We start from the raw sequence: 27,939 nt of genomic DNA, 5'->3' as shown, positions 1-27,939 counted from the left end.
GTATAGTCCGTGGAGTCTCAAAGAGTCGGATGTGACTGGGCAACTTTCACTTTTTCACTTTCACTTATAAAAACTGAAAAAAACAGGGAGTTAACACCAGCTCTGACTCCCCGTCTTTGCACTATGTCACGTCCATAAATGATTGAGAGGACGGAAAACGGTGGGGTGGGAAGGTGAGAGGCCTAGAGTTTGCTGAAAGCTTCCGCTCTGTCTTCATCTGTAGGTAATCTATCTCCTCCCTCCCACCAGGCTCACTGCCCCAGGGAACAAGAGTCCACGACTTTTCAAAATGATCATGGGTATTTCAACATGGAGCCAGCTCTTCTAGATTCCACACATAAGTGAGATCATAGCTTTTGTCTGTCTGTATCTGGCTGACTCATCCCACTTCGCATAATGCCCTCATGACAAATGGCAAGACTTCCTTTTTCTTGGTGGAGGAGGGTGGGGGGAGGGGCAGAACAGGAGGATGCAGATTCAGATATTTCTTTGATAGTGATCTCATTTCCTTTGTAAATACACTGAGAAGTGGGATTGGTCAATTATACAGTAATTCTACTTTTAGTTTTCTGAGGAATCTCCACACTGTTTTCCATAGTGGCTGTACCAATAAGCCTTCCATCTCCAGTGATGCCTCCAACATGCCTCTTCCTGCTGCCTACATTCTCCAGGTCCGAGCAACTACAAATCCATGTGTCCTGAGTATCACCACCCTGCCTGCAGCCCAGAGTAAGAGAACGAGAAACAGAAGGAGAAGCAATACTGTGACCCTGTGGGGAATGGATAAGCACCTGCTTCTTGGAAGCAAGTTTACCGGGCAAGTTATTCCCTGGTTGTTTGCTGGATCTGAATCTGGACGGCCAATAAGATCAGCCTGAAACATCATCACTTTGAAGTAGAGCCCTGATGAACTCTTTGAAGAAGTAGCACAAATTAGAATATCCTATCAAAGTACACCTTGAACAATGTAAAGGAGTTTAAACTCTGAGTAGGGGACTTAAGAAAGCCACAAGAGAAAGCAAGCAGTTACTTCCAAAAGTAAACAAACTAACCAGAAAGTCAGGAGAAAAACCATAGTGCCTGGAGTAATTCCCGATTAACTACTTTCCAGGTAATTAAATAAGCTCCACACTCCAACAAATGGAAAGCAGAGCATAAGCCATTCAGTTTTAAGCAAAACCAACAGCCTGTAAATATGGTTATAAAACTATTTACCAAGTTGGTTGGAAACATTTATTTCAAACTTAAACATGTTCAGGATAAAAATAACTTCCTATGTTTATTCCGCTAAGACATCTTTGAACATCACAACTTGCTCATTCAGATGTGAATATAAAGTCCTTCCCAGGACTTTAAGAGAGGATTCTCAAGATTCCTGGAATATTTAAACACAGATCAACAGCAACTCTGGGCTTCCCTGGTAGCTCAGATGATAAAGAAATTGTCTGCAATGTAGGAGACCTGGCTTTGATCTCTGGATCAGGAAGATTCCCTGGAGAAGGGAGTGGCAACCCACTCCAGTATTCTTGCCTGGAGAATCCCATGGACAAAGGAGCCTGGCGGGCTACAGTCCATGGGGTCATAAAGAGTCAGACACAATTGAGTGACTAAGCACAACAATGGCAACTCTGTGTGCAATAACCATGTAATCCAGGGATCTAGTCTTTTCACCACGGTCATGTTTTACTAATTCTGAAGATACGAGCAAAACAGTCAACACGTCACATAGGAAAGAACATGGACTTTGGAGTCTGACAGCCAGTTCTGCCATGAGTTACCTAGGGTGTCCTTGGACTACTGCTGTAACCTCGAGGAACCTAGCCCTTCCTGTCTGTAAAATGAGGAAGTGGGAAAGGTAACTGTTAGGATAATTGCGAAATTTCCAAAACAAAATATATGGATACATCTAGTACTAGCATCTAAAGGGCTCTCCCACAACTTATGGGGAGTGTTCTCCAGGGCAAATTTTACTGCGGTTCTGTAGAGCTCATTTTCTTCTTCCTACTTCCCCTACAAAAACAGTTCCAACTTATTTTACAAATTTAAAACAATTTAAAAAGCCAGAAGGGGTGAACAATCTCTATCTTCAGCAAAGGAGAGAAGGAATAAAAAACAGTCATGAAACTAAGACTTAGGTTCCTGGATTAATTAATATGAAAGAATAAGGAGAAAAAAAAAGAATTTCCGTAAGTCAGGTCAAGAAACAAAGAAACTTGGTACACTGGTTTTCTACTGAGTTTAAGAGTGAAACGGAACACTATACAGGCATACCTCTTGACTGCACTTCATGTCTCTGTGCTTCACAGGTAATGTTTTACGAATTGAAGGTTTGTGGCAACCCTGTGTAGTCAGATGATGGTTGGCAATTTTTAGCAATAAGGTATTCTTTAATTGAGGTGTGCATATTGGTTTTTTAGACACAATGTGATTGCACATTTAACAGACTACAGTATAGTGTAAACATAACTTTTGTATGCACTGGGGAATCAAAATGCAATACTCGCTTTATTGCAGTGGTCTGGAATTGAACCCCCAATATCTCCAAGGTCTGCCTGTGTGGGGCATAAAAGGCAACCCTGTGAACTGGAAGAGTACCTAGAGAAAATGACTCAAGGGTGCTCAGAGAGGCTTCGGAATCTTTGTGGGAACATACACGGCAGAATAAGGACAGTAAACAACACAACAGATATCCACACCTACAAATGCTCAGCCTTAGAAATAGCAAGGTGTCTGATCACCATGGGAGACCCAACATCCCCAAGTGAGCAAAATTTAGAACAAGTCCCCAGAGGAGTAAATGCTCAGACAAACCTATAGATAACACACAGAGTATTTTTCTGCCCCAGAAAGGCATTCTTCCTCTTTAGGACTTCCAGCATCCCAAGAAGCTCCTGGGGGTATGTTGAGTCCTTATTTTTCTCTCCTTCCAGTTCTATTAAGATATTATTGACACACAGCACTGTGTTAAGTTTCAGGTGTACAGTGTAATGATATGACTGACGTACATCATGAAACAGTTATCACAGTACATTTGGTGAATATCCATCACCTCTTAGAGATACATAATGAAATAAACAAAAAAAAAAAACCACCTTTTTTTCCTTGTCATGAATCCTACACTCTTAGGATTTACTCAGCGAACAACTTTCATATATAACATACAGCAGTGTTGATTATATTTACCATGGTGTACATTTCATCCCTAGTATTTATTTACCTTACAACAGCAAGTGTGTACCCTTTGACTACCTTCATCCACTCCCCACCTCTGGTCACAATTCTGATCTCTTTTTCTATGAAACTGTTTGCTTGCTTTTGAAGCATAATTGACCTATAAGACTATGTAAGTTTCATTTATACCATAATAATTCCATATTTCCATATATTTCAAAACGATCACAATGAGTCTAGTTCCATCACCATACATCAATATTACATAGCTATTGACTATATTCCCCATTCTGTACATTTTATACCTGTACTTACTTATTTTAGAACCGGAAGTTTGTATTTCTTCATTTCCCTCACCTATTACTTTCCCCTCTCCCCACAGGCAACCACCTGTTTGTTCTCTGTATCTATAACTCTGTTGCGTCTTCTGTTTTAGATTGCACATATAAGTGACATCAAATAGTATTTGTCTTTCTCTGATTTATTTCACTTAGCATAACACCCTCTAGATCCACCTGTGTCATCAGAAATGGCAAGATTTCATTCTTTTTATGGCTGAAAAATATTCTACTGGATTTATATACTATATCTTCTTTATCCATTCATCTATTGACAGGCACTTGGGTTGCTTCTCTATCTTGGCTACTGTAAACAATGCTTCAAAGAACATCAAGGTACATATATCCTTTTTTCTAATTAGTGGTTTGTTTTCCTGAGTAAATATCCAGGAGAAAAATTGCTGAATTACATGACAGTTCTATTTTTTCCATTCTTTAAACAGTGGTTGCACCAGTTTATATTCCCATCAACAGCACATAAGGGTTCCCTTTTCTCTACATCCTTGTCAATACTCGTTATCCTTTTGAAACAGCCATTCTGGCAGGTGTGAGGTGGTATCTCACTGTGGTTTTGATTTGCATTCCCCTGGTGATTAGTGATGCTGAGCGTCTTGTCGTGTATCTGCTGGCCATCTGTATGTCTTCTTTGGGATGATGTGCATGCCGATTGCCTGCTCCTCTTCTTTGGCACCCAGACAGGGACATGAACATGTTCGCAGGTCACTGCAATGGCTAGCGACACGGTGGTGACTATCATTCCAAAACCAGATAGATGAAGAGATGGAAGAGATGACATTTTTATTTTTTAATCAAGACATGAGATCATAATACAAATACTATTCTGCAACTTGCTCTTTTCACTCAATATGATGACTATCTTTCAACCTGACCTCATTTTCTCTAATACATGCATCTAATTTCATAGCTTGAGTATACTAGAATTCAATCTAACTATTCTGCTATTGCTTATCATATAGGGATCTTTCTGTCTTTAAAAAGTCCATTGAGAAAAGGCGCTCCTTAAACCACTGCCTTGTCAGCTGATACTAAAACTAGAACCACTGTGGACTGACAGCTGGATAAACAAAGAACTCAGAGCAAGCAGGGAGGGCTATCAGGAAGGAAGGGAGTAGATCCTGATGGTAGGAGTATCATCACCACACAGCCTCTGCTTGAACACTTAAAAACTGCCAGGGACAGAGCGCTTATGACCTTCAATGATGACCAATTCTTTTATCGACACAAATCTCATCAAGAGGAAACTTTGTGACAAATTGAAGCCTACTTCCCTAAAGTTTCCATCCCTTGAGTTCAATTCTGCTGAGGACACAGCATAATTACATGCATCAAATATCTGAACACTACTATGGGATCCTATCTAACGCTTTTCTTCTCTAAGTTAAACACCTCTTCTTCCTGCAATAATCCTCTTCCCAGGAACTAGGTGCCAGGGCTCTCACCTTCCTTCAGCTCTTCCTGCTTTCCAGGGTCTCTCTTTTATGTCTTCATTGCATTTGTTACAATGTTGCTTCAGTTTTATGTTTTGCTTTTTTGACCACAAGGCACGTGAGATCTTGGCTCCCCAACCAAGGATCAAATCTTCCTCCCCTGCACCGGAAGGCAAAGTCTTAACCACTGGACCACCAGGGAAGCCCTTCCAATGTCGCTCTCAAAAGCTAACACATAGCACTAAACACCTGAGGGGCCTGTGACTCAACCAGCACAGAGTGAACTGCTGTGACCATCCATCCCTCCACAGCATCACCAGCTATGGACAGGAGAGCATGACACATCCCCTGGGTCATTTTACCACATGCCACAAGCCAAAGAGTTCAGTTCAGCTGAGTCGCTCAGTCGTGTCCAACTCTTTGCAACCCCGTGGACTGCAGCACTCCAGCTTGTTTGTCCATCACCAACTCTCAGAGCTTACTCAGATTCATGTCCATCACGTCGGTGATGTCATCCAACCATCTCATCCTCTGTCATCCCCTTCTCCTCCTGCCTTCAATCTTTCCCAGCATCAGGGTCTTTTCCAATGAGTCAGTTCTTCGCATCAGGTGGCCAAAGTCAAAGAGGACAGCTACAAAACTTGCTGTGTATTCTAACTCATTCCCAGACTTACCAAATACTCTTTTGAATATTCTCTAATCAGCCCTGCTTTGAGGCTGCATTTGATGCCCTTAGGCATAAAACACAAGAGTGGATAAGGATCCAAAGTTCCTGAGTCCCAATCCTGGCTCTACTGTAGGCCAGCCATAGGACCTAAAACAAGTCACTTACCACACAGGGAGGTTGTGGGGCTTAGATAATTCATATGGAGTGTTTAGCACAGTATGTAGGAAGCAATCATTACAAAAAGCTTAAGAATTCCATGGACAGAGGAGCCTGGCAGGCTACAGTCCATAGGGTCACAGAGAGTCGGACATGACTGAAGCAACTTAGCACACATGCATAGCTAGGTTAGCACGGAAACCAGAAGTTGAAAGCAGAATTCTTGCCATATGACAGAATAAATATACATGTGGCCCATACCTCCTGAGGAATTAAGCTGTATTATCCTCTTCTTTGAAGAGACAGAAGTCCTGTCTTTTATATATACAAGTGGCTGATAAATAAGTAAATACCTCAGCTTCGGTGTCTGTTTCAGAAGACAGCTGATTTTTCCTAATATCCCACAGGTACAGCCACTCTGCTGGCTGTGAACATACCCAAACTAACTAACCCCGCCTCTTCATTGATAAGAAGTAATGTTTATCTGATAAAGAGTGGTTCCTATGAGAGGTTCTTTCTCACTTCCTGGGTATACTAAATTTACTTCTATTTCAGCTTGGATCCACTCTTTCCCATTTCACTACAGTCAAAAAAAAACAAGTTTGTTTTTTCCTTCCCCCTAGCTGTCATCCTTATCTTTACTCACTGCCTTCTTCTGCCCCATCTTTTCTGTCTTGAAGTACTAAATTTCTTCATCCCCTAGAATCCTCAAAATTGAGTCTTTTCTTACTCATCACCAGATACTAAGTGAAAACTCAACTTCCCCTCCAAACACCATCTACACCCACCTCAATCTCAGTCCTGTGACATGAGCACTGAGCATGTATTGTTCCCTCTGAGCTTCAAAAATGTGATGGAAGTGGTGACAGGGAAGTGACAGCAAACAGCATGCACTGATGAACAGTTTACTGAAATCTTCCCCGTGGATCACCTGCCTCATTTGAAATTCAAACCACTCCTAATGTACCTGTAATAGCTCATTTTACAAATAAGGGATGAGGCTCAGAAGCTTAAATAGGTTGGCCAAGGTCATGTGCTCCGTCAAGTCCAACTCTTTACAGCTGCCAGGCTCCTCTCTCCATGGAATTTTCCAGGCAAGAATATTTAAGTGGTTTGCCATTCTCTCCTCCAGGGGATCAAAGCCGCGTCTCTGATGTTGGCAGGTGGATTCTTTACCACTAGCACCCCCTGGGAAGCCCCAAAAGGTTACACATCTACAAAAGACTGGCTCTAAGTGAAAGAGGAGAGTGAAAAAGTTGGCTTAAAGCTCAACATTCAGAAAACGAAGATCATGGCATCCAGTCCCATCAATTCACGGGAAATAGATGGAGAAACAGTGGAAACAGTGTCAGATTTTATTTTGGGGGGCTCCAAAATCACTGCAGATGGCGATTGCAGCCATGAAATTAAAAGACGCTTACTCTTTGGAAGAAAAGTTATGACCAACCTAGATAGCATATTCAAAAGCAGAGACATTACTTTGCCGACTAAGGTCTGTCTAGTCAAGGCTATGGTTTTTCCAGTGGTCATGTATGGATGTGAGAGTTGGACTATGAAGAAGGTAGAGCGCCAAAGAATTGATGCTTTTGAACTGTGGTGTTGGAGAAGACTCTTGAGAGTCCCTTGGACTGCAAGGAGATCCAACCAGTCCATTCTGAAGGAGATCAGCCCTGGGATTTCTTTGGAGGGAATGATGCTAAAGCTGAAACTCCAGTACTCTGGCCACCTCATGCAAAGAGTTGACTCATTGGAAAAGACTCTGATGCTGGGAGGGATTGGGGGCAGGAGGAGAAGGGGACGACAGAGGATGAGATGGCTGGATGGCATCACTGACTCGATGGACATGAGTCTGAGTGAACTCCGGGAGTGTGATGGACAGGGAGGCCTGGACTGCTGCGATTCATGGGGTCGCAAAGAGTCGGACACGACGGAGCGACTGAAATGAACTGAAGTCTAACACCCAGCTCTTCAAAGTCTACTGCAGCGTTGTTCCTACTACAGTTGAGCAAGGGTGCGTTCACAGGAGAGAAGTCAGAAGGAAACACAAATGTCAATTACACAGCCTGGGTCTAAAATGTGGTCAGCTTTTTACAGCTTGCCCTCCATAATTCCTTGAGAAGAGTTTTTGGCAGGAATTCTTTTGGCTTAAGCAATAGACACTTAGAATGGTCCTGCTGAATGGACAGCTGAGATGCAGAATAGCATTTCCAAGGTCGAAACTTAATGAGGAAATACCCCCAATGAGCAATGGCTAATGCCTGGAGAGTTTTGTTCGGAGGTAGAGGTGGGGGTTGGGGAGGGGGGTTCTGCTGTTTTATGTTACAAGAAGAGAAGTACTTATCTTACTAAACAATTATTTGTTCATGAAAATCACCTGATGAGGAGCTGGAAGATTTATGATAAACCAAAGTTCTTTGTGTCTTTACTGAAAGTGACTTAGATGCATGCAATGATTTTAATAAATCTGACTTTAAAGCAGAAGTGAATGTAAAGAACAAGCACATACCAGGGTAACTGTGTGTTTCCTTTTCATTCTTCTGGCTAGAAAATTCTCTAAAACCACACTGGTCCCAGTGTTCACAGACATGGCACAAGTAATGATCCTTGATTAAAAACAAAAAGGCAGGGACTTCACTGGTGGTCAAGTGGGTAAGACTCCACAATCCTCATGCAGGAGGTGTGAGTTCTACCCCTGGTCACAAAACTAGATCCCACGTGCATGTCCCAACTAAGAAGTCTACACACTGCAACTAAAGATCCCATTAACACCTGGCACAGCTGAAAATAAATAAATATTTTTTAATTAAAAAAATTTTTTAATTAAATAGCATTATGTTTTAAGTAAAAATTATTTTTCAGAACAGCTTTAAAGAAAAATCGCAAAGATAGTACAGAGATTTCTCATATAGCCTAACCGTATTTCCTTTATTATTAGCATCTCACATACAAAGGTTTCATGTGCCACAATTAATGAACCAATATCCACACGTTAGTATTAACTGAAGCCTGTTCTTTATTCAGATTTCCTTAGACTTGCCTAATGCTCTTTGTCTGCCCCAGGACTCAACATACATTAGTTGTTCTGTCTCCTGAGACTCATCCTGGTCATTAAAATGGTCACACAGCCTTGTGAAGATACTAAAAAACATTGAACTGAACACCTGAAATGGGTGAATTGTAAGGTACAGAATCCCAGATTAGAAAGAGGACATTATTTGAAAACCTGGTGGAATTCAAAAAGTCTGGAATGCATTTAACAGTTACCAGTGTTGATGTTTTACTTTTGACAAGGGTACCTAACGAGGAAAACTGGGGAAGGCATATACAGAAACTCTATACTATCATTACAAATTTTCTGTACATTTAAAATTATTCCAAAATAAATTTGGGATTTTTTTTTAATTACCATAGAACGTGATCTATTATGAAGCAAAGAGCAAACCTTAGACAGTATACCAGTTGCTTCTTGAAATATTGGTGAGACTTTAGTATTTTCACTCGAGCTAAAGAGAGAATACCTGTAAAGTGACATGACAAAGGAGCTCTCTGAGGCCATCAAGTCCAAGACCTTCTTCAGGAAACGACATGCATCAGTGGCACACCCCACCTACGGTTACCAAACCAGCATTTTATGGTCCTCCTTGATCACCATTCCATAGTATGCAGCTTTGGCCACCTTCAGTCAACTCTACTCAAGTTCACTTTCTCTTGTTTAGGAACCTTCAATTCAGTTGTCCTTATAACCGTGTTTCCTGCTCCTTTCTAACTGCACCATATCCTCTAGAAACTTTGCAATAGAGAACCAATCTGGATACATACAACTCTAATAAATACTTGGGGGTTGCCAAGCATACAACAGACGGTGTTCCGGTTCTCACAAAAAAAAAAAAAAAAGTGGTTAATTTCTAAATCAATTTAACAGCTTACTATTGTCCTTCAGAGTCTCTCAAAGTTTCAAAGAGCTAAGGTAAACAGTCATAATTCATTATTGCTCAAGACAGTGAAACTGGGCCCCACCTTGTACTCTGATGAAAAGATTACTTTTAGTTTATAGCCTCCTTTCAGCCTTCTTTGAAATTAAGATAACAAACTAGCCATCAGATAAAGGTATCTATAAAGACACTGTAAATACCCCTATAGAAAGATAAAAGATTTGCAACTAGGTCAAGCTCAGCCCCACTCCAGTACTCTTGCCTGGAAAATCCCATGGACAGAGGAGTCTGGTAGGCTGCAGTCCATGGGGTCGCTAAGAGTTGGACACGACTGAGCGACTTCTCTTTCACTTTTCACTTTCATGCATTGGAGAAGGAAATGGCAACCCATTCCAGTGTTCTTGCCTGGAGAACCCCAGGGACGGCAGAGCCTGGTGGGCTGCCGTCTATGGGGTCGCACAGAGTCAGACACGACTGAAGTGACTTAGCAGCAGCAGCAGCAGCAAGCTCACTATGAAACTGAGGTAAATGATAACTCAATAAAGCTGAGACTACAGAACAGCCTTTCATTATACCCTTTTTGTAAACTCCACCCCCAGAACCCAGTCATTAAAATAAAAAAACACATAAATGTTTTTGTTGTTCTTCACTCCACAGGGTAGAGAAAGTGGACCTCTGAATACAATTTCAAATCCAGTTTGATTTGCTTCCTTTTGAATCTGCAGGCAAGTTAACACTTACTGTTTGGAGATGAATGGGCAATTTTCTTTTGGGATAGAGAAGGGAGGAGAATCAGCTCAACATCCCTAGTAAACAAGAAATAGAAGCTCTTTTCACACACAATTACACCAGTATGTGTTTGTGCTTTAGATTCACTTTTACGTTAAAGTCAGATTTATTAAAATCATTGCATGCATCTAAGTCACTTTCAGTAAAGATACAAAGGACTTTTGGTTCATCCTGAATCCTCAGGCTCTTCATCAGGTGATTTTCATGAACGAATAATTGTTTAGTAAGATAAACATTTCTCTCCTCAAACATGTGAACAAGAAATAGAAGCTCTTTTCAAATAAAATTACTGTTATTTCCAGAGCAAAGCACACACATTTCTAAGGCATTCTGACCGAACTCTAACAAGGAGCTGGAAGCAAAGCAATTCCAGAGCCCTGAAGTTCTATTCGCTTCAGCCAACACGTGTGGAAATGCGCACATTTCATTGAGAGAAATAAGGGAAGGGAACATATACAGGTGCAATCCTTTGAGCTACATCCCCTGAAAAGGAAAAAAAGGGGGTCTTCACCCTCAAGAAGAGTTCCTTTACAATCTGAAACCAAGCCTTCCCTCTACTGTTGAAGATCTTGGAATCACAGAATTTTAGAGCTGCACTGGACTTCAGGAGTATCGTTTCTGGCAGATGGAGAGAGCAGAAATTCTGGAGACGGGCCACAGACATCACGTCTGTGAGAGACAGAGCCATCTGAATCCCTGGGCCACAAGGGACAGAGGATCTTCAACATCCTCAAGCCTAAGTCCAGAGTGGATCTCTCTCCCTCCCAGCGGAAACTGGAGGCAAATCCCATTCTGTACCCTCTCCTGAGCTCTGTGCTCAACCCCCCAACCTGTCCCACTGAAGGCAGTCCTCACACTCTCCATATTCCTGGGGACCATGCCAAGTGGAGGACCCCGCCCCAATTCCATCACCCACCCCCAGCAGCGTTTTTCAGCCTTGGCTAAAGGAGGTCACTCCTGGAAGCACAGAAACAGAACTCTCAGAAAAGGCAGAAAGGAAGTCGGCATTGCAAGAGCTCTGTAGACACAGATATGAATCAATTCCTAGGAGACACTGTTTTGTTTTTTTTTTAAAGGAGAAGAGTGGAGGAACCATACACTCTCATTTATATCAGAAAAGACAAAAAGATTCCATATACATGGATGTCTCCCCTACCGCTCAAAGGATGCCACTGGCTGCCAGTGGAGAGGGAATCTGAGCAGCTTCAAACTAGGGGGATGGGGGATAAGGGGTGGGGGAACACCACTGGGACTGACCTTCCATCCTACCCCCCTTTTCTGCCTTTAAATACATAAGCTACCTAGTCAGAAAACTCATTTCTTAACATCTGTATTTACACAAAGTAAAAGCCCCCAAATGAGCTAATCAAACACAAATCATGTTTCATTAAAACAGATAAATATTTAAAATAAGAGAAATTAAATTTTTAGAAAGACAGAGCAACAAATAATGCCGGGGTGGGGATGGGTGGGGGAGGTCTTCGGAGGAAAGACGTCTCAACCCAATGACACTCACAGTTAAACCACTTCGTGACATTTCACAAGATGACTTTTGAATTTAGCAACTTCCTCTAGGCTTAGCAACTTTATGTTGTATATACCTTTGCTGACTCTGTTTCAGATAAGAAGCACAGAATGAGGAATGAGACAAAATCGAGGGGGGACAAACCACAGGATTTTTTAATTACTTGTTTGAAATATGAATTTAGAACTGAAGAAAACTTTTCCAGTAAAACCCTGCTCTTTTTTTTCAAATGAGACAAGAACCCAAGCTTTGTGTTGTTGTTTTGGTAAATAAGCTGGAGTATGGAATATTTTTAACAATAGGATGGTTGGGAAACCCTCAGCACCAACCCCCTTTCCCACCCCCCCAGAAATCTTAGTTCAACACTTAGAGACGCTTTAATGCCGTGTGGACTTTCAAAAACATACTTCAAAGAAGATTAACCACTGACAACAGTTATAAGCAGAGCCCTTCTATTATAAGGAAGTTGGTAAATGATTCACCAAGTACATATTTTTTGGCCAAGTAAAAACCCATTACAACTGGGTTAATGAGTTCATTTTGTGGCACATGGTCATGTAACTGAGGCCTAAGGGATAGTGGTCTTTTAATAAAGCCTATTTTTAACCACTATAAACTATGTGAAGGTACTTTTCCCATTGATTGTTCTCTATCCTTTTGCTTTTCTGGCAAAACTACTAGAAACTGTCATTAATAAGTCTGCAGCAAGTTTTTCCTTTGTCTTATTTACTGAAAGGGTTGACTTACTTAAAAGAGAAAGCTTCTGAAAAGCACACAACCAAATACTGCAATTAAATTACACAGACTGAATTCTTAATTTTTTTTATAAGTTACTGCCACAAAAAGATATTACCAGATTGTATCTGCTTTGATATAATCTGTTCATGAAATTTTTCTTTATGAATGTAATTCAGAGGCCATGCTTCAAAAATACTTGAGAGTACTGGGGTATACTGTACTTTTTGTATAAGTGACTTCAGACTGGGAAAGGAATTTCTACATATTGCCCACACTAACATGAGACATTCTGACCCCCCAAAAGATGATGATAATACCATCTGAACCACCAGGGAAGCCCATGATATGACTATATCATATAGTAATAGATCTATTACTATAGATCTATCTAGGGTAATAAATCTATCAACTTCACACAATGAAAACAGGAATGGAGAATGTTAAACAATTCAAGATTCACATTTCACTACCAGCAACTGGGCCATTAATTAACTTTCGATCAGAAATTAGGCCTATTCGATCTGAAATGCAGGGTCCAAATAAGAAACAGGTAGGCCTAACCCAGTGATTAAAAAGAACTGGCCCCTGAGTTTCTCATCACTTAGTCATCCATTCCAACGCAAATATGTAAATAAAATTCCACTACAATGGAAGCAAGTTTATTTAGCTTTTACTTCATACTCCTAAGCATACCAAGATGGCCACGATTCAGCCTTAGTCACTGCCCACAGAGAAAGTTCATCTTTTCTCAGTACCTTTGCTCAAACAGTTTCCTCTTGCTGGTATATTCTGCCTGTCCCCCGGGGCCCATCCCTGCACTTTCTCTCCTCCTTCTAAAGCAGGAACTCCCAGGAAGAACACTCCCCACACACATAATCTCCCAGAAGAGGCCCAGGGGTGCTGAGGCCTGGGTGCACATATTTTCTGGAATAATTAAGCATACTGCATTGTAAGAGTTTACACATGCTTATAGGTTTGTCTGCTAGAAGGCACAGGCCCTAGCTCATCTCTGTATCCCCCTTCCAGCCCAATATTTGGTAGGCGGTGTTCAATAAGCAACTACAGAAAGAAGCCTCTCAGAGTGAGGCAGGGCAGAAAGACCAATAAATATCTGAGACACAGGTAAGAGGCACCATGTGATAAAGAATGAATGAAATATTGCCATTTGCAGCCACTTGGATGGACCTAGAGTATATCCTACTAAGTGAAGTCAAAAACAAATATTATATAATACCATTTATATGTGGAATCTTTTCAGATTTTTAGATTGGTATTAGTATTTTTTAATAATACCAATGAATTTATATACAAAAAAAAAAAAACAGAAACAGACTCACAGACATAGAAAACATTTATGGCTACCAATGGGGAAAGGGTGGGGAGGGAAAAATTATGAGTATGCGGTTAACAGATAGAAACAACTATAGATAAAATAGGTAAGAAAAAAGGATGTACTGTATAATACAGGGAACTATATTCAGTATCTTATAATAACCTATAATGGAATAGAATCTGAAAAATATATATAACTGAGTCACTTTGCTGTACAGCTGAAATTAATACAATATTACATATCAACTCTGAATTGTCTATTTAAAAAAGACAGAAACAGACACACAGAACCAATATCCAGACAAGTAGATACACATATTGCTGTTCAGTCGTTTAATCACATCCCACTCTTTACAACCCCATGGACTGCAGCATGCCAGGCTTCTTTGTCCTTCATTATCTCCTGGAGTTTGCTCAAACTCATGTCCATTGAGTTGATGATGCCATCCAACCATTTCATCCTCTGTTGCCTCCTCCTTCTCCTGCCCTCAATTTTTCCCAGCATCAGGGTCTTTTCCAATGAACTGGCTCTTAGCATCAGGTGGCCAAAGTATTGGAGCTTCAGTTTAGCATCAGTCCTCCAAATGAACATTCAGGGTTGATTTCCTTTAGATATGCATATACAAAGTCAATAAACATAACCCTTTGGATTACTGTCATAATCCTTCCTCCCCAAAAGAGGTACATGTGATATGGAGACAGTGCTGTGGAGAAACAAAATAAAAGGGGGTCATTTGGCCCTGGGGGAGGGAGAATCTATAAGGGAAGAGGGGAGAGCAAGGCCAGGGTCACAGAGAGCAGACAGGAGGGGGTGAAACAGGAAATGAGGATCAGGATGAGGGCTACAGCCTGCAAGAGGGGAAAGTGTGAACAGAAGCTGGAAGGTGTAAAAGGCACAGGGGATCTGAGCCACAGGAAAGCACTGTCTGCTGTGCTGTCTATAGAACCCAGGAAAGCATGCTGGGATGCAAGGCAGTGACTACAGCAAAGCCTGCAGAGTACCAGGTTCAAGTCCTGCCTCTGCCCTCGCCCAGCCCTAGGGCTGCAGGCAAGTTACTGAAGACCTGTGTGGGCTTACTCGCTTCAGTCGTGTCTGATTCTTTGCGACGCTATGAACTGTAGCCCGCCAGGCTCCTCTGTCCATGGGATTCTCCAGGCAAGAATACTGGAGTGGGGTGCCATTTCTTTCTCCAGGGGATCTTCCTGACCCAGGGATAGAACCTGTGTCTTCGACATTGCAAGTGGATTCTTTCCCATTGAGCCACTGGGGAAGTCCCACTGAAGACCTGTAAGCCTATTTAAGCATCCAGCATATGGAGTTGCTGGTGTCTTTAGGGCAGACAGGTAAACTGAGGCCAAGTCAAGAAGAAAACACATCTTGTTCCATGACAGGTAGGCAAAAGCTCCAGGACCCACCAGGCCTCTGCCTGAAATGCCAGAAAGCATATGGACACATCCCCCTTCAACTGTGGTCAAATCAGGCCACCAGACTGACACCAGCCAGCATTGGCCATTCCGGCCAGCACCCACTGGACCCACCCGAGTCCCTTAGGATGGAGTCATTCCTCCCACACACAGGGCTGGACTGAGGGACATTGCCCAACGCCACCCACCCTGTCCTCTTTATTATATGGAATTTGGGGTTTATAATGTAGTCTTTCCCTCAATACATCTCACCGTTTCATTATGCTCATGCTAAGTCGATTCAGTCATGTCCAACTCTTTGCGACTCCATGGACTGTATCCCGCCAGGCTCCTCCAACCATGGGATTCTCCAGGCAACAGTACTGGAGTGGGTTGCCATGCCCTCCTCCAGGGGATCTTCCTGACCCAAGGAGTGAACCTGTGTCTCCTGCATTGCAGGCGGATTCTTTGCCACTGAGCCTCTGGCTATTTTAAAAGGCGTCTTCCATCTCCCAAAAGCAGTCTCTTCAGAACCACAAAGGATCTTTCCACTCTCTTTGCGAGCAGCTCCAGGAAAGACTGCAAGGCTCAGGGTCAGTTGCTGGCCATGGCGTTACCAGGCCCCTGGGCCCCCAGGAGGCACTTTCCCTGCCCTGCCGAGCACCCTGCCTCTCATCCCCAGCCTCCTGTTGGGCGTGCACACTTGCAGCTATGGACTTCTTCCTCCGCTTCCATGATTCATGTTCCCACCACTGACCTCCCTCCCACTTTTGACCTCTGCTCTGCTCCAGAAACCTCAGAGTCTTCCCAGCTCCCTCCCTCAGCTCTCAGCCTGGTGGGAGAGCTGTCTGCCCCCAGCATCTGCTTTCCCGATTTTACCACCACATGGGCGAGGAGAGAGAAGAAAAGTCACTGCTTGTCCAGACTCCCGCAGTGCTGCTCTGGACGATTTTTCTTCCACCATCCTCTGCCATTTAGTAATACACTTGCACACTAAAAGCTCTAAGTGTGTGTAGAATCAGCCAATCATGTGAAAGAAGCATCTCTGCCCTTATTTATTTGTTAGCCTGAATAGAAAGACCTCTAAAATGGACTTTTTTTAGAAAGCACTTGAATGCATTTTGTCTGGTCTTGTATTCATGAAGTGTTCTGTTGTCGTTCAGTCACTAAGTCGTGTCCAACTCTTCCTGACCCCACGGACTGCAGCACGCCAGGCCTCCCTGTCCCTCGCTATCTCCTGGAGTTTGCCCAAGTTCATGTCCATTGAATCGGTGATGCCATCCAACCATCTCATCCTCTGTCATCCCCTTCTCCTCCTGCCCAATCTTTCCCAGAATCAGGGTTTTTTCCAGTGAGTCAGCTCTTCACATCAGGGGGCCAAAGTATTAGAGCTACAGCATCAGTCCATGCAATGAGTATTCAGGGTTGATTTTTCTTAGGATTGACTGGTTTGATCTCCTTGCTGTCCAAGGGACTCTGAAGAGTGTTCTCCAGCACCACAGTTTGAAAGCATCAATTCTTAAAGTGTTTAATTAGCACCAATTATGAACTGGGCCCCTAAGACGGGGCTGTTGGAGGGAACGGGGGTGGCAAGCATCAAAAGAACACAGCAGGCGTGTTCTGCTCCCCTCATCAGGCTCAGCTGCTGCCTCCTTCTATAAAGGGGGTAGGAGAGCTCCTAACACCCTTCAAGAGAGGCACCATCCTTCCAGCCAAGAAGTACCTCCCCTCCAGACCAAAGTCTGGCTCCTCCTAACCCTGGATAGGATGCACCCTGCAGAGCAACTGGCTGAGGGCCTGAGAGCAGAGCCGGTCATGCCCTCTCTGGTCCCTCCTAGTTGTCAGCACCCACCAACCTCCACATTCTGGAGAGCTTAGGTACCACACCTCACATCCCCGGGGAACCTGGGGAGCTTCAGTGTTTAAGAGGACAATCCCTCAAACCCCTCTAGGTTCCTGGGCTTGCTAAACTGAATCAACTTCCATCCCTTCTCCCAGGGAAGCTTTGCTAGGGATCTTCAACTTGAATACCCCGGTGCCTGGCTCTCTCACTTCCCCAGCACCTGCTCTTCAAAGTCCCTCCAATCTCCTAATGTTTCCCTTCTCACTGTCACCACCTCTAACTACTTGTCAGCGTCTCTCAACACCCTTACTTCTTAACGTCTCAACAACTTTCCCTTCCAACTGTCTATTTCACTTTTGCTCCGAGAAGGTGTTGCTGAAAGAGAAAAATCACAGACTGGCACAAATCCTGACGCTTTTGATTTTCAGTGGGTTGATTATACCCAGCAACCCATTCAACTGACCCCAGGCAGCTCCTTCTCTGCTCCCCCATAAAGACCACCCAAAATATCCGCTCATCCTCAAAACTCCGGCTTCACTTCCATCCCTTCATCCCTCAGCCATGACCTCCCACCCCACTTCACAAGATGAAAATCCTTTCACAGTAAACCCTTCAACGCTTTCCCTTTGATGTGAGCAATGCCTCTAAACTTCTGTTGTCAGGAGAATCACCTGGGCAGCCCCTTCACTCGGACAGGTATTTGGACTCACTAGGCCTGAATCGAATCCCAGAAGCATACAGTATATTCTGATGCGAGTCCATCCACCAGATTGGAGGAAAATCAGTCTAGGATATGGATCTCAAACTCCAGCCCTCGGGCCAAATCCAGCCCCTGCCTGTTTTTGTGCGGCCTGCATGTTAATTATGTGTTTTTACATTTTTTTAAAGGGTTGGGAAAAAAAAAAATCAAGAGAATTTTGGACTTTCCCTTATGGCACAGCAGATAAGAATCCACCTGCCAATGCAGGGGACACAGGTTTGATTCCCTGGTCCAGGAAGATTCCATGTCCCACGGAACAACTGCTGCTACTGCTACTAAGTCGCTTCAGTCGTGTCCGACTCTGTGCGACCCCATAGACGGCAGCCCACCAGGCTCCCGCATCCCTGGGATTCTCCAGGCAAGAACACTGGAGTGGGTTGCCATTTCCTTCTCCAATGCATGAAAGTGAAAAGTGAAAGTGAAGTCACTCAGTCATGTCCGACCCTCAGCAACCCCATGGACTGCAGCCCACCAGGCTCCTCCGTCCATGGGATTTTCCAGGCAAGAGTACTGGAGTGGGGTGCCATTGCCTTCTCCCACGTAACAACTATGCCCGTGCAATTAAACTACTGAACCTGTGCTCAGGAGTCCCGAACCACAACTACTGAGCCTGTGGGCTGCAACTACTGAAGCCCACATGCCCTCGAGCCCAGCTCCAACAAGAGAAGTCACGCCAGTGAGAAGCCCCCAACTAGAGAAAAGCGTACACGAAGCAACGAACACCCAGCACGGCCAAAAATAAGGTTTGGTTTTTTTTTTAAAAGAGAAGGGAATGCCACAACCCATGTAAATTACACAAAATTCAAATTCCAGTGTCCGTAAATAAAGTTTCAGGAGAACACAGCCAGGCCCAATGATTTACATACCGTCTGGGGCTGCTCTGAAGTGTCAAAGGCACAGTGACGTGGATGCAACGAAGACTGCCTGCAAAGCTGAAAATATTTGCTGTCTGGTCCTTTATATAAAAAGCTTGCCGCCCGCTGGTCTGCAGGATGAAGTGCAGACACCTCACCAGAGCCTTCCAGCTTCTCTGTGACATAACCCCCGCCTCCCTCCCCAACCTACGGTCCCACAGTCTTCACAAGCGCAGCCCCACCGGCCACTTCAGTGGGCTCAGCACCTCAAACGAAGCGCAGTTTCACACTTCCCCACTTTCTGTACGTGCTGTTCTTTCTACCCACCTCACCACACAAACACTTCTTCGTCCTTCCAAGACCCAATTCATGTTCCGCCCCACCCGTGAGATGCTCTCTGACAACCAAACCTCACCCGACTCCCCACTGCACTAAACTCATTTGTATCCCAATTATCTGTATACAGCAGTGATTCTCCAACTTCTTGCTCCCAGCACCACCAGGAGGGCTCATGAGACCACCCTCTAGCTGGGTCTGCCCTGCAGAGTGGCGGATGGGGCTCCAAGCAGAGAGTATGGACGTTTCTAACAAGCTTCAAGGCTGATGCTGCTGGCCCAGGCACTGCACAGAAGCAACACCGGTTGACTTCTGTGTCCCTCGCCCCAATCGCCAGTGAATTTTTTGAGTGTGGAGTCGCTCAGTTGTGTCTGACTCTTTGTGACCCATGGACTGTAACCCACCAAGCTCCTCCATCCATGGGATTCTCCAGGCAAGAATACTGGAGTGGGTTGCCATTTCCTTCTCCAGGGTTTTTGAGGAAGGGCCCAATTTATTCATGTTTGAATCATCCCAGCCTTATTTGGTTCCAAGAATTCCTGGAATACAGCAGAAACTCAGGATTTGCTATCTGTGGTCTAACAGCACGAGCTTCCTCCTGGGAGTCAATGATTTTCACTCTCGGACAATGAAAGGGAAATTGAGTGGGGAGAGAAGATTTGGCCTTGAAGGAACCAGTGAGGCCAAAGAAATAAATGGAAGTGGCTCTTTGCAGGACTGACGTTTTCTGGCCTGCCAAATGCATCCTGAGCTGGGGTCAACTGGAAAGCCCTAGGGTGGAGAGCAGATGGTTCAAATCAAAAACCCGAGGGTATAGCCTGGAGGCAGCACCAACAGGGGGGATGTTCAGTGGCGGGCCCTTTCCCCACAAAGACCCATCCACTGTCCACTTGAAAAACAAGATTATCTACATCAACATCTGATCACGTACACCATTAGCATGGGCCTATACACAGTGTTCTTCCCTGGAGAATCCCAGGGATGGCGGAGCCTGGTGGGCTGCCGTGTATGGGGTCGCACAGAGTCGGACATGACTGAAGCGACTTAGCAGCAGCAGCAGCATACTGTTACTAATGATAAACATTTGTTGAGTATTTACTACTTGTTTAGAATACAAAGGGAAATAAAACCTGACCCTCAAGAAAACTTTAGTTTGAAACTCAGCATACAAATGTAGGACAGCTAACAAAATAAGGTAACATTTACTAAGTGTCAAATACAAATGGTGTCAAAGGTAAACAGTAAATTCTACAGGAGTCCAAGGTGTCCTGTGGCTTTCCCATCTCCATTCCACTAAGCTACCACGTGTAAACCTCAATCCTAAAGAAAGGCAACCCTGAATATGCATTGAAAGGACTGATGCTGAAGCTCCAATACTTTGGCCACCTGATGCAAAGAGCTGACTCACTGGAAAAGATCCTGATGCTGGAAAGACTGAGGGCAGGAGGAGAAGGGCAACAGACGATGAGATGGTTGGACCTCACCAACTCAATGGACATGAGTTTGAGCAAACTCTAGGAGATAGCGAAGGCCAGGGAAGCCTGGCGTGTGCAGTCCATGGGATCACAAAGAGTCAGACAACTGAGTACTGAACAACAGCATACCTCTATTAGCACTTACACCGGTTCATCAGGACATAGTACTTGTATATTAATATTTATGTGGGTCTTTTGTCTCCTTTATAGGTGTATAAACTCTTCTAGGACAGAAACCTTGATTTTTTTTTTTTTTAACCCTTATATTTCTATGACCTGACCAAGTCCTTGGCATTACAAGTATGAAATAAATATTTAATAATGACTGTGGAATGTGAGTTAAGCTTTTAACCAAGGGCAAGGCTTAGATAAGACAAGAATTGAGGGTTGGGCTTTCCACAGACAGGCAAGGGAACCAACCAGGTGACTGAAAACTCCAGGCAGGTAGAGAAAGTTTATGGTCAGAGGCTTCAGTAGTGTCAGACTCTTTGCGACCCCGCGACTGTAACCCACCAGGCTCCTCTGTCCGTGGAATTTCCCAGGCAAGAATACTGAGTGGGTAGTCATTCCCTTCTCCAGGGGATCTTCCCAACCCAGGGATTGAACCTGAGTCTCCAGCCCTGCAGGCAGATTCTTTACCATCTGAGCCACCAGAGGCGGGGGTAGTTGAGAAGCCCATGAGTTGAGAAGGCCAGGCCTTGAGAGCTAGTCTTCACTCATCTAGCCTTTTAAACTATAATACAAGCCTACAGGAAGAGACCTAAACCTTGACTGCTTTAACCTCGGCAATCACTTCCTAGATTCTTATCTCCTGGTCTATTTTTCCTTTGTCCCTTTTTTCTGCTGATGCCACATTAGGGGGAAAAACTGAAATCCAGACAAAGAATCCTAATTTAATACTGAATTGATACTTTATGCAAATACAGACAAATTTGGGGGGGGTTCAGTTGGTTAAAAAAAAAGTCTTGGCACTCAGTTCACCAAATTGCAAAGTCCTTAAAGCCAGGAATTCCTCCTCTTGCAGAGCTCCTCGGATATGATCAAGTGACACACACATTAGGAATGTCAGCATTCTGGCAGCTGAGTCCATTTAGGACTAGTTGAGTCCTAGTCCATTTGAAGGCTGGGACAGTTTAAAGATGGATCTTGTCATAGCCCACAACCTAAACAGGGTGGAGAGGGTATGAACAGATGATTTAAACAGAAAAGCAGATCAGTTATCCTCCGCTCCCTGCCCAAGCTCCACATCTGCTAACAGAAAGGAACTCATTCTAGAAACACAGTTTTCAACAAACTCATCTGTGAGGCAACTGTGAAGGCCCATACATCCTCCATTTCCAATACTCTGGACCTGAACTGCTGGGCTCCAAGTCTCTAATTAAATAAGATGATTTTGCATTTAACCTCTTTCAGAGGAGTCCAGGCTAGTCAAAGCCCCTGGAAACTAAAACTAGAGACTTCTCCTGAGTATAGTCGCAATGCACATGGGCTCCCCCGAAGAGCTAAGAGAACAGATAAATGGAAGAACTGGATGAAAAACAGAGCTCTTCACTCACATAGCAGAATGCTCAGCAGATATTTCAGGTGTTGTAAATAATAAACGACTTGACCCAGGGAGACCTAGAAGCCAAAGACATTCCCACAAGCGCAATCAATTCAGAAATTACAAACACACATGTGAAATCCTGAAACATTAAGGAGAGGATTCACTGTCGTCTGTAAGTGGTATATGAGGCACTACTTGGGCAACTTGAGATATGTTTTATCATTCTTGGCAAATTGCAGGCCAATAAGAAGGCACTCTTTAATGGGCCAGGAGCAAATGTGTATCAAGGGCTGGGCTCTTAGCCTAGGTCTGTCCTCCAGAGCTGGCTCCACATTTCTCATCCTCCCTGTGGCCCAGGAGAAGTCCCTCAGACCACTTCACACAGGCGCTCTAGGCCAGCCACCCACCAGGGGCCACGGCAAGAGATGCAAAGGTCAGGGGATGGGGAGCAGAAGGGCCAAGTTCTCTGCTTTGCCCCTGCATCCAGGCAACAGGACTTTCTCCCTATTCCCCTTCAGCACCCAATCTTGGTACCTGAACATCCTTTATTGGCTCCTATAGTGCCACCCACAACTCTTAAGTAATTCAGGGAAGTTTCTTCATTATAAGCCATTGAGTTGAATTGTTTCCTGCCAGGCCCCTGTCTGATACAAGGACCGTACGGCACTTCACATCTATGTAAAATGTCTCAACTCCCAAAGGTAGGTCTTTTGCCATCTCCCACATTACACATGAGGACCCTGAGGCTCCAGGTTGGTAGAATACCAGCTGACGGTCACAAAGGAAGTTTCCTAGCAGACCAGGAATTACCCGCAAGTCAGTCTAACATCTAAAAGGCCCTTGAAAGTGTGAGGGAGAAAAACACATCAAGCTTCCAAACCCTCAAGCCACAGTTTCGCCTCAAACCACATTGTTTATGGTTTGGGATTCTCCCTCGGCCTAAATAAGCCAGCTGGGGTATTGCCCTTTACGGGTGTCTTCCACCAAGAATCACTGTGATTGGACCCCAGCTGAAGGGCAGCAGGCCTCCCTAAGATCTAAGATCACAGGTGTGCCTTTCTTGTCTAGAGCCCACATTTCTCCTTCCGTGTACCCCCAAATCCCTCCCCTCTCCATCTTTCATTCTTTCTTATAAATTAAAACCAGGATTCCTTTGTCAGAAATCCAGGAGACTCAAGATGATGGTGGAGGCAGTTACAGGGCACTTAATAACATCCATCTTAGGTGCCTCTTAGCCATCAATCTCCAGGATCTATTAACAATCTATCTCTTTCCATACAAAAAAAAAAAAAAACAAACCTGGATTGTGCTGTACTGCTGCAAATGGAAAGTGCAATTAAAATAAATTGTGATGGAGGGTAGAGGGGTTAAGTATGAAACAAACTCCCCAGAAAGGAAATTCAGCTCTGAGTTAGATTTCATTTCAGGGCTAGAGAATTTGCTATTATTGCTGCCTTTGCAGGTCCCTGGCAATCACTACATCCTCACTACAAGAACAGGCACGGGCAGCTGAAAAAAACCCCTCCTGACCTTTGGGATTTCACAACCGATGAGAGGCAACTGTCGGATCAGGTGGAGTTCTGAATCAAAGCCTCAAAGGGGGCCAGGTAGAGGGCAGCTCAGAAAACAGCATCTGAGTAAAGCAAACATCCAGCTTTCACTTCCTCATTGCTGAAGGAATGGGAGTGGACAGTGCAGCAGGTATGCTCTTGTGTGAAGGAAAGAATTTTTAAAGTTCACTAGGGAACAGGCAGAGGAAGAAAACTGGATGAAAACTCAGCAGGAAACAGGAGTATGCGGGCCCTCCTCCAGAACGCCTTACCCAATTCCATTTAAATAACATACAGCTGTCCCTTCAACCACATAGGTGTTCATCTGCCTATAATTTACAGACAGCCCCTTGTATCCTCCGTTCCTAGACTCTGCAGATTTAAGCAGCTTCAGTACTGGTACAGCGCTGTAGTACTTACTATTGAAAAATATCCACATATAAGTGAATCCATTCAATTCAAACTTGTCTTATTCAAGGGTCAACTATGTATTTACTGGCTTACTACTAAACACAGGACAGATCTAGCCTGTAGCATCTAGAGAGACCAAAAAAATGGGTTAAGAGCCTTAACGCTTAGAAAGATTTCTTACCTGGAATTACTGTTTGTTGCTATTTTCAGTTTCAGTCCGAACACCTGCAGCAGCCTCTCTCTTCTTCCAATAACCTGTCCTGCTAGGGAGCCTGGACCCTGGAGAACGGACTGACTGAATAAACCACGGCCCTCGGAAAACCACAGCATCCTGTGTCCCTCCTGACTTGAGGATGGAGATCGCACAGGGCACAAAATAACTGTCAACCCGATTTTCCAAGCCTCGCTGCCCGAAACACCCCGGTCTCTTATCCCCAAACGGTAGGCTACTGCTTAGACATCACTCAGGCTTACTTTCTAAGTAGGCTCAACTAACTTAAAAATAATGAAGACTTGAGTGCACTGACGGAACACGATTTCATTTATCAGAAGGCTTTAGAACTGGCTTACAGGAAAGGAGGCAACCCCAAACTTCAAACAAGACCAAAACAAAGTTTATTCGAATCTGCTGTGCAGGGTATACCCACCCCCCCCCACACCCCCCCCCACACCCCCCCCATACGTACAGGAGAAAAACATCAACTCAAACAAACAAAACTCCACCTGTCTAGTCTGAAGCAGGGAAATCTGCATGGGGGCGGGGACGGAGGTAGATAACATCCCCCTCCTCGCTTCCCCCGGCTTCCCTCCCGCTCCGGCTCGGGGAGGGTGCCTGCGCTCACGCCCCAGCGCGCGGCCTGGCCGCCCGCCCGCAGTTACCTGGTCCAGCGGGATGCCCAGGAGCTCGCTGAGCGGGTGCAGACAGGTGGACCCCGTGGTGCGGTAGGACAGGCTGGACCGCGGCTCCGCTGCCATCCTGCATCTTCGGGAGGAGCCGCCCCCAGCCCCGGCCCCCGGCTCGGCGTCCTCCCGCCCGAGTGCGCGCGGGCGGCCGTCCCGAGGGCAGCGCGCGGCCGCCGGGCTCCCGCGGGACCGAGCTGCGAGCCAGAGGACGAGACGCGGCGCAAAGTCTCGGGGCGCAAAACTTGGCGTTCGGCGCTGCGGCTACGGGCGCGGTAGGAGGGCCGCGGCCCAGCGCGCTCGGCTTCCCGCTCCCCTCCTCTCGCCGCTCATTGGCCCGGCCGCCCGGCCCGGGAGGCGGAGGGAGGGAAGGTTGAGTGGGGACCAGAGCCCGGCCCCCGAGCGCCACCCGGCCCGCCCTGCCCCGGCCGCGCGGGGGGGAGAGCGCCGCCACGGGCGCCGCCGCCTTGCCCTGCGCCCGACGTTGCGCAGCCCCGGGCCGGGGTGGGGCGGGAGGAGCCAATGCTCTTCCTTCTCCGGAGCTCACCGTCCTCTCTCCCCGCCACCCGAAAACGACCTCCTCCCGGGTCACCAAGGCGGGCGCCTAGCACTCGGGAGCGCCCTGGCCACACCCTGTTTTGGTTCCGCCACAGTCTCAGCACCCCCACCCTCCCGGTTCCCGCTCGGGTGAAGGTTTCCTGCGCTTTCCCTGCGGCCAAGAGTTCATCTGCTCGGGGGCTGGAAACCCAAGGACACCCCGATGCTCCCAGCCAGCGCCCCATCACTCACCCCCTTCTCTCTCCTTACATTCCTGCGGACACGCATAGCTTCCTACACCCTCGGTTCGTGTCACAGAAGCTCAGACACTAGAACTGCTCGCTTCTGACATCGGATGTCCGGCCCCCCCCCCGCGGACTGTAAATTCTTTTCACTCCCGTAAGAAACGATGCTACTGCGGTACTGTGTGCTTTCTGATCACTTTCTTGCCAGCACCGGTTCTAAAAACGGGTTACCTGGCCCCTTCACTTCTTTGTCCCCAGAAGTGTTTCACTGGTCCTTGGGAAACTTTTTCAGTTGATACAGAGATTTTGAGAATCATAAAAGTCTTGCTCTTTCCAGGAACTGCTGTAATGCTTGCTGATGAAGAAGACTTTCAGGAAAGCAGTGTTGAAATCAAATGGGTAGAAAAAAAAAATGAGTTGGTGTCAATCCCCAGGCTTCACCAGGTAACCAAGCTCAATACTTTGCATTGGAAGTTTACCTGGGAACGGACGCGGAGCAACCCAGCCAAGAATTAGTTGGTGGAGAAACCAACCAAACAGGAGGCAGTCCCTCTAGAACAGAACTAATTGTCCTCAATGTGACCTTCAGCTTCAAATCCAACTGAAGGCCTGTCAGACACTCCTAACACCTTTCCCTCCAAGGCTCAGCCTCACCCTGGCCTTCTGGAAGAGTTTCATCACCAAAAAGCTGCACGGAATTTTAGATGGTCAGGCCAGAGTTTCTCAACTTTTGTCCTCTACTGAGGAGCAAAAAAAAAAGTCCCGACCACCACTCCTGGTCCCATGAAGATTTTATAGGAGGCCACTATCATCACCACTCTCCTTTACTCACACAGTGCACACACTCACAGACACAGGCATATGCTTGAGGATCAGTGAGGCTGTGTGTATGCGTGTTAAAGTCGCTTCAGTTGTGTCCAACTCTTCACAGCCCTATAGACTGTAGCCCACCAGGCTCCTCTGTCCTTGGGATTCTCCAGGTGAAGAATACTGGAGTGGGTTGCCATGCCCTCCTCCAGGGGATCTTCCCAGCCCAGGGACTGAACCCAAGCCTCCTGCATTGCAGGCGGATTCTTTACTATTAATGCCACCTGTGAAGCCCCAGTGAGGCTAAACAGGCTTATTAAATATCACACAGTTCTAGAAACTGACCAGAATTGAAACAATGTTCCTTTTATCTTCAGCAAGATGACAGCTTACATGAGGTATTTGAGGGCAGAAAGAGTCTGAAACCTCAAAAAAAAAAAAAATCTCTTAAATGTCAACTGCTAGAAAGCAAACATAGGCCAGTTTAGGCGGTGTTTATGAAGAAAACCCTCAGACCACTCATAGTTCTCCGCAAAGCTATATTCTTCAGACTTCAAAAAATAGTCCTCACATTGGCATAGGTTTAAAAACAGAGATTAGCCCTACCTGGATTTTCTTCTCAACAAAACACAGATTATCATCTAGTCTAAAATTTACCCTTAAAAAGGCAGGAACTATGCTTAGATCTTGAAAACAAAACATCACAGAACTTAAATCTTAATAATCCTGTCCTACTGATAGCTGTAAGGCTTCCCTGGTAGCTCAGACGGTAAAGCGTCTGCCTACAATGTGGAAGACCCAGGTTCAATCCCTGGGTCAGGAAGATCCCCTGAAGAAGAAAATGGCAACCCACTCCAGTACTCTTGCCTGGAAAATCCCATGGACTGAGGAGCCTGGTAGGCTACAGTCCATGGGGTCTCAAAGAGTCAGACACAACTGAGCGACTTCACTCACTCACTCACTCACTGATAACTGTAGTACAATTAATCCTCAAAGAACTTGTAAGAAATGCAGCATCAAGAGAAGGTATCAGTTACACTGTTGGTGGTGGTGGTCGCTCAGCCGTGTCGAACTCTTTAGGACCCCATGGACTGTAGCTCGCCAGGCTCCTCTGTCTGTGGGATTCACCAGGCCAGAATACTAGAGTGGGTTGCCATGCCCTTCTCCAAGGGATC

The 27,939-nt window shown here is 45.2% G+C and overlaps 1 protein-coding gene across 7 annotated transcripts in view; it reads right to left on the bottom strand.

The window, feature by feature from the left end:
• Positions 1-26,077, bottom strand: part of MBOAT1 (membrane bound O-acyltransferase domain containing 1) — a 159,562-nt gene extending 133,485 nt beyond the window's left edge. For 4 of the 7 annotated variants that reach the window (XR_011251125.1, XR_011251123.1, XR_011251122.1 and 1 more), the window contains exon 1: positions 25,155-26,014. Coding sequence is in view for 2 of the 7 variants with exons in the window: in XM_069562800.1 (XP_069418901.1) it covers positions 25,155-25,250 (96 nt within the window). In the remaining 5 variants the exon portion in view is untranslated. Of the gene's footprint in view, positions 1-24,456; positions 24,555-25,154 lie in introns of all 7 variants that reach the window. The other 3 variants (XM_069562802.1, XM_069562801.1, XM_069562800.1) reach the window with 3 other exon arrangements.
• Between the last annotated feature and the right edge of the window lie 1,862 nt (positions 26,078-27,939).

The sequence above is a fragment of the Ovis canadensis genome, chromosome 20, assembly GCF_042477335.2.
Source record: "Ovis canadensis isolate MfBH-ARS-UI-01 breed Bighorn chromosome 20, ARS-UI_OviCan_v2, whole genome shotgun sequence".
In the NCBI taxonomy this organism is placed as follows: domain Eukaryota; kingdom Metazoa; phylum Chordata; class Mammalia; order Artiodactyla; family Bovidae; genus Ovis; species Ovis canadensis.
Note: the sequence above shows the minus strand (reverse complement) of the source record. Positions and strands in the feature narration are given on the sequence as shown.